At 37.1% G+C, this 12,200-nt stretch overlaps 1 protein-coding gene across 1 annotated transcript in view; it reads left to right on the top strand.

Annotated features, from left to right (window-relative positions):
- Positions 1-6,384: 6,384 nt before the first annotated feature.
- Positions 6,385-12,200, top strand: part of LOC107571784 (complement C1q-like protein 4) — a 13,656-nt gene continuing 7,840 nt past the window's right edge. The window contains exons 1-2 of the mRNA XM_016258160.1: positions 6,385-6,783; positions 7,225-8,727. Coding sequence (XP_016113646.1) covers positions 8,194-8,727 — 534 coding nt within the window. The 5' untranslated portion in view covers positions 6,385-6,783; positions 7,225-8,193. The remainder of the gene's footprint in view (positions 6,784-7,224; positions 8,728-12,200) is intronic.

Genomic DNA, 12,200 nt, shown 5'->3' with positions numbered 1-12,200 from the left:
TAAAACATCTTTGTCTGCATACATACATGTGCTGGCAATTGCTCAGCTGGTGGCTGAAATCTGGCTTATTTGTATTAATGTTTAAGGAATTTCTTTCATTCTTGGGCTTAGTCTTATCATCTTATGTCTTATACCTGCATGTTATATGAGAACTGTAACTGAGATACAACGATATTCAAATTTTGGCCCGACAAGCTGATATTTATACACTGTTACAGTATAGACTACCTTTCAAAGATTTGGAGTCCGTATGATTTTTAAAAGAAATTAATACTTTTATTCAGAAAAGATACATTAAATTGATTAAAAGTGACAGTAGAGACATTTATAATGTTACAAATTTAATTATGTTCTTTTAAACTTTCTATTCATCAAAGAATCCTAAAAAAATTATCAGTTTCCGCAAAAATGGCAGCACGACTGTTTTCAACATCATTATTAATAAGAAATTAGCATGTTAGAATGGTTTCTAGGATCATGTGACACTGAAGTCTAGAGTAACGACTGTTGAAAATTTTGCTTTGCCATCACAGGAATAAATTACATTTTAAACTATATTAAAATAATATCTCGTAATAATATTTCACAATATTACATCTTTTTTTTACTGTATTTATGGTCTTAGAAAAACATTGGTTGTAGGAATGATAAGATTCACCGATTCGTATCGGTGCATCGGCATAAAAGTTAACGATGCAATGCATCGATTTAAAAAAGTGTGCATCAGCTACAAGTTGATGTATCGTTTTTAACATATTTGCATTAGAAAGTGACCAATAATTTGACCAATATTTTATATGTAGATTGATTTCTTCTCTCTAAACTGTTTCTCAAGCGCGTTCTCTCATCACACTTCAGAGACTGAGGCCTTAGAAGTCAGAAAGCACTTAAGTTAATTTATCATTTGCTGTCTGTCTGAGTCAAAGAAATAAAAGTGAACTATCTGTACCATATTGAATTGCATAGCATCATATATATTCCCCATTGCATCGTACTGCATTGTGCTGAATGGAATCGAAATCGGATCACACAGCATCGTAATAGGGATGAATCGTATCACACATCGGTAGCTGCTTCATATATATCTTTAATGTATCATATCATTGGCTATGCATAGAGATGCGTATCACATCGGCCTCAGTTATGGAAATGCACATCCCTAATTGGCTGATTTTGGTTATAGGCTGTACTGTCTTTAATAAGGTAAGTAATGAATTATAAATATTTTACCAATGTAATACTGACAACAGAAAGTGTTGGAGTGCTATACTGTTGCTATGGTTACCTCCTTAATCACAATTGCTATTTGCAAAGGTCAATTTGGCAGGAGGTGAAAATTTAATTTTTTATTATCATTTGAAAATGTTCTTATTGAATGTTCATATTGAAATGTTCTTTATGCAAAATAGCATCAAACTGGTCGAATACTTCATAACATCCCCTCAACAGTTTGTTTTGCCATCTTTTGCAGGGCTTAAAGCTTTGATTTGAGAGGTCGGACCCCCCTAAATCCTCTAATAATTTGTAGATGATTTAGGTCAGGTACAACAAGTGAGTTAGATAGAGCTGATATTTTACTCCTTCTTCAGGCTTGGGTTTCTGCAGCCTGACAGATATTTGCCCGTATGGATTGATTACCTTTGAGACAAGTCTTCGAATTCAGAGTGTCAGGGTAATGAGACCAAGTCCAATTAGTTAATCCTCTGAGCCAATAATACCGATAGGCGGTTTGTACAGGGTGAAATGTAAGTAAGATGCTGTTATTTGTGTTTCAGCTGCTGTATACTATATCTGTTTAAGATAAAGAAATAGCCTTTTACAGCTACAAGAAAGTTTTTTTTTAATATTCATGGCCTTTAGATCAATCTCATTACTTTAGACTGGAGATTCGAATGATGACTTTTGCAAATAAATAACAAGCAGCGCTAACATTTGAGCGAAACACTTTGGATTAGTCTCTGAGTCCTCTAAGAAGATGAATGTGGACTTAACGAGAGAGAAGTCGTGCCGCTGCAGACTTTCAGCATGCTTGACCATGTCTCTCTGTTTGAGAGAGGGAAAGCAAGGGATAAGTGGACAGAGAAAGAAAGGTAGAAAAGGGAAGGAGAGAGAGAGAGAGAGAGAGAGAAGGGGGTAAGAAAGACACAGAATGGGTGGAGCGCAAGGCAGATGACAAATTGTGATTAATAAATGTGGTCCGGGACGGCAGTGTGGAACGATGCTTATTAATGGAGAGAATTAGAGTGGCTGTGCAACTCAATCTACACACTGTCACTCTGCATCAGGCACCATGATCAGAGTCTAATGAAACAGCACAACAGAAACACACATACAGACTCACCTACCTATAACGTTTCCCCTTCTCTATCGAATACACATACACTGCAAAAATAATTTTTCTCTTATTTCAGAATGAAATATCTAAACACAAAGTTTTGAAGTTTACATTTTATCTAATTATCATATCATCTTTAGTCATGATTTTATTTAGATCATTTTAATTTAAATTAGAAGCAAAATTGCATTAAATATTCAGATTGTTTTGAGAATGTAATCTAATTTTTTTTGTTGAGATTTTACATTTACATTAGAAACACTATTGTATATAATATTCAGATTTTTTTCATAGAATATATCTTAAATTATTATTAAGATATTTTTTTATTTAGATATTTAATTTAATTTAATTTTGATCATTTAGCACATATACGGACTGACGATGTAACTGCATTTTATCCTGTTATCATATGTCATCTTTAGACATTATTGTTTTTATTTAGAAAATTTGAATTTACATTAGAAGCTAAATTGCATTAGATATTCAGAATTATTTAGAGCAGTGGTTCCCAACCCTGGTCCTGGAGGCACCCCAACACTGCACATTTTGCATGTCTCCTTTCTCTGACGCACCAATTTCAGGTCTTGGAGTCTCTACTAATGAGCTGATGACCTGAATCAGGTGTGTTTGATTAAGGAGACATGCAAAACATGCAGTGTTGGGGTGCCTCCAGGACCAGGGTTGGGAACCACTGATTTAGAGAATATATCTTGAATCTTATTTTATGTTTTTTTATTAATATCTGGGGAATCTGGGGAAGTCGTGGCCTAATGGTTATGAATCTAATGGGAATCTAATGGGCCTAATGGGAATCTGGGGAAGTCGTGGCCTAAAGGTTGCGAGTTCGAGTCTCATACTGGCAGGGATTGTAGGTGGAGGTGGTGAATGTACAGCGCTCTCTCCCACCTTCAATACCACGACTGAGGTGCCCTTGAGCAAGGCACCGAACCCCCAACTGCTCCCCGGGCGCTGCAGCAAAAAAATGGCTCTGGGTGCGTGTTCACGGTGTGTGTGTGTGTTCACTGCTGTGTGTGCACTTTGGATGGGATAAATGCAGAGCACTAATTCCAAGTATGGGTCACCATACTTGGCTACATGTCATGTCACGTCATATTGAGACATATTAAGTTTATATTAGAAGCACAGCTGCAAAATATATTCAGAATTGCTTTCAGTTAATATATCTTGAATATTTGATCCTATAATTCTTTAGAAATTTATGTTGATTATTTAGATAATAATTATTTTTGTGTTTTTACTGCAAAATAAGATAATACTTTTCTTTCTTTCTTTTTTGCAGTATATGGACATATATACTGACACTGTCACTGAACTTTAACCCCTTTTTCTGAATTTACCTGACTTTTTTTTTTCCACATTTGCGTACAAAAAGCAAACTCTCCATGGCATGAACCAGCATCTGGAAATTACATCCTTTCATGCACATTCACTGTACTGTATGAATGCCAAAGTGAATCAATTTCCTTGTTCCTGAAACAATGTGAAAGTCCAAAAGGCATTTGTTTCAGCACCTTGTGATGTTTTATTAATCTTTTTCCAACACCATAACCCTCAAAGGCACTGAGGCTGTTATATTTTAGATCAAGATCCATTCTTTTCCTCCAGGCAAAGGTCAGGTCACCTCTCCTTTGACCATTTGGTAGACTTTGTCAATATTTCCTGTTTAACTGAGTGTTAATTCATGTCCTAATTTCTTTTTTACTGCCCAGTGGTAATCTCGTTATCCAAAATTGAACATAAATAAAGGCGTATAAATCATTCTCCACACCTACTCAGTGACACGTGTGGATCTATGCACAGAATCCGTTTTTCAATAAGTGTCACAGCGGCTCTTGTCGGATCTTGTGTCTGCTAATGATTAGTGAGTCTGTATGTGTTCATGTGTAGAACACTTGTGGTTCTCTGGTTATTTTCCATCAATTCAGTGTTTAAATACTGATAAGTAAGTGATTTCTTTTAAAAAGCATCAGAATGCACTTACTAGGTCTGTAGTATATAATATGGATACTGTGCACACAAAATTTTTTTATGTATGCATGGAATAACTACTAAATTTTCCAAACTGTACATTGTACATCAGAGCACGTTGTATGGAATATGTATCCCACAATGCAATGTGCTCCACCTTCCATTTCCACCAGAGATATTTTTTAAAGCAATTCTGACTTTACACCTCACAAATGTAAACGTATATTTCACAATGACTTATATTTATCATTGCATAATGCACTACATGGTTAACTTGTGACGTGATTCTCTTGCAGATTGAATACAAAGAGGGACCTTGGAGGTGAACATCCACTGGATCACGCTGTCCCCGTCTCTTTTTCTTACTCAATCTATATATGTGCCGTACCAGCCTGCTTGATCTGACACACACAATATTTCCACAGCACTGTGGGGTAAGAATAGAACTATGTTTTGTTCCAAGAAAACTGTCCAGATGCTGCTTCCCCAGTGCCATTCAATACAACTCTCGACAGCTGCACATCAAGCAACAGTCGATGAGAGCCAAACAGATATCTACAGACGCATGATATGAAACAACCATCAACAGTTTCTTGAGTCACCATCAGTGATAGAAAAAGGTACATCACCTAAAGGCTAAAAATGAGTCAGATGCAACAATTCTCAAGCCTAGTTTAGTGCATGACAACAACAAAAGATGGCAGTGGATTTTAATAAACATTTTTGACCAAAATTGTAGCTGTGGGGTAAACTGTGCCAGATGCTTTGGGGATAGGCTGTGCCATTGGCTCAACTAAGCAGCTTAAGAGCTTCTCCTCCAAAAACAGTATTGACACAACTTACCCCGCTCTCCCCTACATGACAGGAGAAAGAGAAAAGAGAGACAGAATGGTGACACGAGACCTGAAAAGAAGAGCGAATGAAAGACAGCTCAGAGACATGTGCATTTTTTAATATTAATCATCTCAGTAATATTTTAACAGCCACTAAAAATCCAATTCTCACTATATTGCCTATGTCTCCTGGCAATGATTATACACCCATTGTGGTTAAACCCGCACTGTGTGTGTGTGTGTGTGTGTGTATTTCTAATGGAAGAGACTGACTGACACACAAGTTGGGAGTGACATAGTGTTTAACTCAACACTGTAACACACATATACTTCTTACTTGAGGAGCATCTTCCGCAGCTTTCTCTCCAGGCTGTTCTTTTCTCTGTCCACTTCTTTCGTTCTTCTCTCTTCTGGCACTGGTCATATCGGAGAAAGAGGTGCAGAGAGGGGTGGCCGAGAGAAAAAAACAGCTGTCAATATGTATTCCCCCCACTACTACCTCCACCATTAAATATTAAAAATGCAGATGTGTGATTAATCCTGACAGGGAGGCAGACTGGATGAGTTACACTGAATTCTCAATGGATCTGCTACCAGACCCAATATTTAAACCCTGGTAGCATTAGCCTTCAAACTGGCTGCAAGGTGATGCTATGCAAACTCTGAATGAAAGTGTTAATTTAGCCTATTTTATCGGTGATGAGTCAGTTTTAATGTTGTATTGACTTTTTTTTTAATTCATCATAATAGGCCTATTTGTCAGCTATTCTAGGTCTATAGAATATATGTGTTAGTTTGTTAATAGATAGATAGATAGATAGACAGATAGATAGAAAGAGAGCGAGGGAGAGCACAATGGTCTCAGTGTCCTTCACTAATGAGCTCTGAAAGCTAGAGAAACAGAGCCACACACACAATGGCCTTGAAAAATCACAGTGCTCCATCTTTAACCCAAACAGATAGAGATGCTTCACCCAGTCATTTTTTTCTGTCGTCCACAAGAGCTCTTTTGTTAATAGAATGGCTTACTTTTAAAAGCATTAGTCAACAGGCTGTTGACATGATAAACGATTAACATTTACACCACTTTCCCCCATTAAATGATGATTAAGTTGGAAAAACACAGCGGCTGTGTCTAAAAACCACAGCCAGTGAGAGGAGCGAGGATGAGATGAGATGAGATGAGATGGGATGGATGGAGGGAGGGAGGAGTCGACCGGATGGAGGAATGAGGGGACAGTGTGTGTGAGTGTGTGTGTGTGGAGTGAAAATCTCACAGGTGTCGGAGTCAGAAGTCCAGCGCTGTTGCTGTTTTATTATTTCTCTCGACAAAACGAACGACAAAAGCGGAAGTTTCACGCACGCGTGCAGTCAGTAACGGTCCGAGGAATAAATAAGTGATAGTCGCACCTCAATTAAGTTAACTCACCTTATTTGAAAAGCATTGAAATCGTTATTCTGCGATTCAGTCTGTTGCTGAAGTAAAGAGAGGAGTCTTCGTCTGCTGAAGATGCATATGAATTACATTCACCTTTAATTTGTTCCGGAACTCGGCGAATGTAAGGACAGAAAACAGAGGACGATTTTTAATCCTAAAGATCTTCCATAAACACCGAAGTGAAGGTAAGTGTCTATTTAATGCCTTTTTGGTGTAGCCTACTTGAAGTTACGCACTTGTGTCATACTTTCACATCGTGCTTTCTGAATGTATAAAAAAAAATTTTTTTTTTTTTGGTATTAATTTAATTATTTGTTTATTTGTGCATATTTAAAAACGCCAGTTGGCCTCTATGGAATTCAGTGGTCATTATGATAAAATAAATAATAATAATTATAATAATAAACAAATAAAATAATAATAATATAAAATTACAGATGTTTGGGATACGTTTAGGATTTTGCGAGAAATAACGAAAGAAAACTTTCAGCATGTTTAATTTAGGATAAAACTGGTCATATGGAAATACATTTGAGTGTGTTATATATATATATATATATTTATATAAACAAAATATAGCCCTCACAAATTTTCCTTATTGTCTTTTCATGTTTTTTCTCCTCCAGTTCTATTTCTGTGGAATTTTCCCAGTCCTGCCAGAGTGACTACAGGGGTCTTCATATGTCCCTGAAAAATTAATAATAATATACAGTAGGATCAATAGATTGTGGCTCATCAGATTTCGATACAGGGCGTTGGACAAATTTCATTGTACAGGATCAGTTTATTTTGAAACGTGGAACACTGGATGACAGATTGTTTTGCCACATCTGTCAGGTGTTTGGTTTGACTTCATTTTAATTTTGTTTTGCAAGCAGATAACTGTGATTTCATCTAGCCTTTCATGAACTGAATTTTGCAATTGCTCAATTGCACATCTTTTGTTAGGTGGACAATACCTTTGAAGTGGAAAAACCAAAAAGAGTTTGTTGTTGTTCACTTATGCAAAAGAAAACCTCAAAGCATCTTCTGTGTTTTAGAGAATTCACTGTATATTTAATGTTAACAAACAAGGGGATGAATGAAAAGATTTGTATTGTTATTAGCAAAGAAATTCCAACACTTTAAAAATACTGTATTGCAAGTATTTCCATATATTAGGTGACCAAGATCCACCTTGTGTTTCTGTAATCATCTTTTATTCTTTTCCGAGCCACACCTTTGTGTTGCAGCCACCACTGTCCCTATTCGTTCTTCCAGATCTTCCTGTCGCTCTCCACTCTGTCCTACCACTAGTCCCATCACACCCTCTCCTTTCTGTATGCTCTATGCTCTTCTTAGTCTCCTTGTCTCATCCATAAATTCATCTTCTATCCTTCTCCCCACTGGCCTCATTCCTCAGTAGATATCTGTGGCTCTTTGGCTGTTCTTTTGTACCCAAACGCACATTTGCTTTCACACTTGAGTGAGTTTTTCCTCTAACTTTCACGCTGGCGGGCACCATTCCACCTAAAGGAGAGGAGGACTTTCTAACGCTTGCTGCCTCCCGGCTCAGCCGTCGCAAGCGTGTCATAGGAGCGGCCGTGGGTGTGGCCATGGTTCTGATTCTCCTGGTCACCATCCCTTTACTGGTCCACAGCACTAAAGGAGGAGGAGCTGGCAATGCGGGAAGTCATTATGAAATGCTAGGAAGTTGTCGGATGGTTTGTGACCCCTACACCACATCTCATGGCCAGGAGCTAACGGCTGTTTCACCCGCACCTCCTGATATTCCAAACCAGAAAGGGAAGTCTGGGTATCGGGGATCTCCGGGAATCCCAGGACCACCTGGACCACCTGGAGAGCCTGGAAAGCCAGGTCCACAAGGGCCCCCAGGTCCTGGGCCTGGCGGTTACGTGCCATCATTCTACAGCCCTAAGATAGCGTTTTACGCAGGCCTGCGCAAGCAACATGAAGGCACTGATGTGCTCAAGTTTGATGATGTGGTGACCAATGTTGGCAACTACTATGAACCCAGCACTGGAAAATTCACATGCCCTCTACCTGGTATCTACTTCTTCACATACCATGTCCTGATGAGAGGAGGAGATGGGACCAGTATGTGGGCGGACCTCAAGAAGAACGGACAGGTAAGAATTTATCATTGTTTGTGGTTGAAATGAAATCTTTGGCTCAAGGATAGTTCACCCAAAAATGAAAAATGCTGTAATAATTTACCCTCATATCATACCAAAGCCTGTATGACTTACTTTCTTCTGCAACACAAAAGATATTTTCAAGAATATTTCACCTGATTTGTCCATACAGTTGAAGTCAATGGGGTCCAAAACAACATCTAACCTCATTAACTTTCATTACAAAAAAAACTAGTTTTTTTAATATCATCTTTGTGTTCTAAAGAGGAAAAACGTTCATACAGGTTTACAATGACATGAGGGTGAGTAAATGATGAAAGAATTGCATTTTTGCGGCTTTTTTATAGACATTGTGTGTGCAGTCAAATGTAGGAAGTAGTTTCTCCCTGCCTCAGTTCACCACTAAGGTCAACTTCATTTAGAGGATTCAGAAAAGTTGGATTATGTACTTTTTTTCTAATTAAAATTTCTATTAAATTATATAATTGACTACCATCGCACTAAATATGATGGAAGCAAATTGTACGTAGATGTATTGTTTCGCAAGGCTGACCAGGAGAAGACTAAAAGGAAAATTGTGACATTAATATCTTATCTGTGTGTCCAAACTATCTCAGCCGCATTGCCATATGTTTTCACTATTTAATAACATCATATTTACATCTCACTCATCACCTAAAAATGTGCTATACGACTCAGCAGCCAGAGCTGTCATGGTGTGGTCTACTGCAAGTTAAATAATGAATGTACAAAAAATTTGCAGTTTCCACATTCAGCCATTCATTCCCTCGACATTAATTAAATACTGAAGGCAGGAAATGAGCGAGACAAGAAAAGGTTTATCTGTAGTGTTTTTAAGTGACTGTATGACCTTTGTAGATCAAAACACACTCTTGGACCTTTTTATTTGACAGGCAATCTTAACATATTCTTTTATGAACAGTTTTACGCAAGCACACTATAAAATGTTTATTTGTATTTCACTGTGCAATGAAAGCCTGGTGTTATGTTGTAAAAAAAACAACAACCGCTGGCTTAATACAGTGGACCACCTGTAAAAGTGATTAGAGTCATAGTAGATTAAATTGGTCCAACTGGTACAGTTTTATATTGTCATGCAAGTCTGCTTCCCCTGTTAAATCATTCATAACTCTTAGACTGAATCCCCTGCACGCTGTACGTGCCCCCTTCTATTGCATGTTCATTGATTGCTCATTAATTATCTTTTCGGTCCACTCAATTACGTCCATTTCGAGCACATCAGGTGGCACTGCTTTACTCCTCTGTAGGGCCTGAAATGTAATAGAGGAATGTGTGGGTTAACTGCTCACTACACCAAATAAACTGCAAATGGAATGATACTTCCCCAAGCAACTAAAATACAGTCACAATTTTTGTAGCCTTTAAGATTTTAAAGAGTTCATTGCATGCAGATTTGTGCAGCTACCTATGGAAAGTACAGAGCATGTAAAAGTGAAAAGGATGCTAGATTTTTTGACAGATGCTGAGAGACTGGAATTCTCAGAAGTGTCATCTGAAAGCAGACAATGGTCCGTTGGGATTAGGAGGTTTATGTTCATTTGTAAAAGGTTATTTTTGAATGCTGACAAAATGCTGTTCAAACAGTCATGTCTACTGAATATTATAGGCCAGTTTGCAAAACACAGAGTACACAGAAATTCAAAGGTTTTGGAGTAGAGAATTGTGCAGTTTTACTCGAGACTGGATGTAGATTATTCAACAAAAATAGATATATGGGTGTTTTAGGTAAGTCTTTTAGGTAAATTTTTTTATTAAAACATATTTTCTCATTTTGTTATAGCTTATGAAGCAGAGCTTCCTGATTACTCATTAAAAGACTGTAATTTCAAATCAAACTCCTACATGAAAAAAAACAGCTTCACAAACAATTGTCCTTTTAAACATTGCTACACCAATAGAAGTGATTTATTGATTCAAAAACATGAATTCATTCAGAAATTAATCTTAGGAGTAAGACAAAAAATCTTAGGAGTAAGACAAAAAACATTTTGGTATGTCACTGAAATAAACAATTTTTTTTTCAGAACAAAAAAAAAATCAATCTTTATTATTAGATTTTTTTTTTTATTAATTATGATTTTAAAAAAGACTCAAAATGCCTTTATGTGTAGATTTTATTGATTTAACCTTGGCCCAAATCCATCCTAAAAATATTACGTTTTTAGACCTATGACCTAAAGTTTAGGTCCTAAACTAAGCTTGAAATAGTCATTTTAAATCATTTTAATATTTATATTATAATTTGTACATTGTCATTAGATGAATTAATTAAATTAGTGAGAAGAGTGTTTTAAAGGGAATTCAATTTAAGCCCACATTAACAAAAGTGACTATCATTGAAGAAACACTCACAAATATGTAATTTTACAGGAGAAACTGTAAAGGAACAACACCAAAATGGAAAAAATAAGCAGTGAAATATATCATAGTTTTTATCCTTCTTCTTAAAAACACGTTTTGACACAGTCATCTCGCATCTTCATTGTGGAGGCCATGTTCAATATGGCACCCCAGTGGGCGGCCCACAAGCTCAAGTGCACAAGTGAATTGTGAGACAGGCTGAGAGAAGGACGCAAGGGTAGCCATGACAGTTCAGAGTATGGCAGAATCACCCAGGCTGGTTGACAGAAAGATCAGGGGAGGAAAGGAAGATAGATGGCTTAATAGAAAGCTGCAGACAGTGGGCAGAGAGACGAGACTTCTGGGAGGCTTATATGCACAGACAAATGTGAATACAGAGCCACAGACAGATGGAGAAGCGCCAAACATGTCATGGTTTGACAGGTTAACAAGGCGTCTTAAAGATAAAAAGACCAGATCCTGACATTAGCATTTGTTTGCTAATTATGACCGTCTGTGAATGTTAGGGTGCTAATTAAGAGAAAAAAGGATCTCAGGTATCCTCTAGAGTGTGGTATGCGTGTTGCCGTACCTGGTTGTGGGCCCGTGTGACCATCTGGCTGATCATTGTCTGTGCGCTGGTTTTGACAGCTAGTGAAAGCTGGTCTCTTGATACCGACTGGTGCGGTTGTGACGGTCTGCTCATTGTCGGACCTCAGACGTGTGAGGCTAAAGTGTTCCAGGAGTGTCACTGTTGAATGGTCTGTGAGTTAGCGCCCTTTGGTACCTCCTGAAATGGAAATGATGTAGGTGGATAATCATGGAAAAGTCACAGGTCAGCAGGACTGAAAACTAAAGAAACGTTGATATAATTTAAATCTTTTCTTATAGGATGAAGATTCAATTACAGGTAGTTTTCTTCATTTTAGAGGAAAACAATTAAAAGAATAGAGTATATTCAATTTTCACTATGCTTCTTTAATTACTTTTTCCTATATATTTTTTTAAAGGTCAAAATCTATATATATATATATATATATATATATATATATATATATATATATATTATATATAAACAAATATTA

This window comes from Sinocyclocheilus grahami, unplaced genomic scaffold (assembly GCF_001515645.1).
Source record: "Sinocyclocheilus grahami isolate Dianchi unplaced genomic scaffold, SAMN03320097.WGS_v1.1 scaffold29.1, whole genome shotgun sequence".
NCBI classification, from domain to species: domain Eukaryota; kingdom Metazoa; phylum Chordata; class Actinopteri; order Cypriniformes; family Cyprinidae; genus Sinocyclocheilus; species Sinocyclocheilus grahami.
Note: the sequence above shows the minus strand (reverse complement) of the source record. Positions and strands in the feature narration are given on the sequence as shown.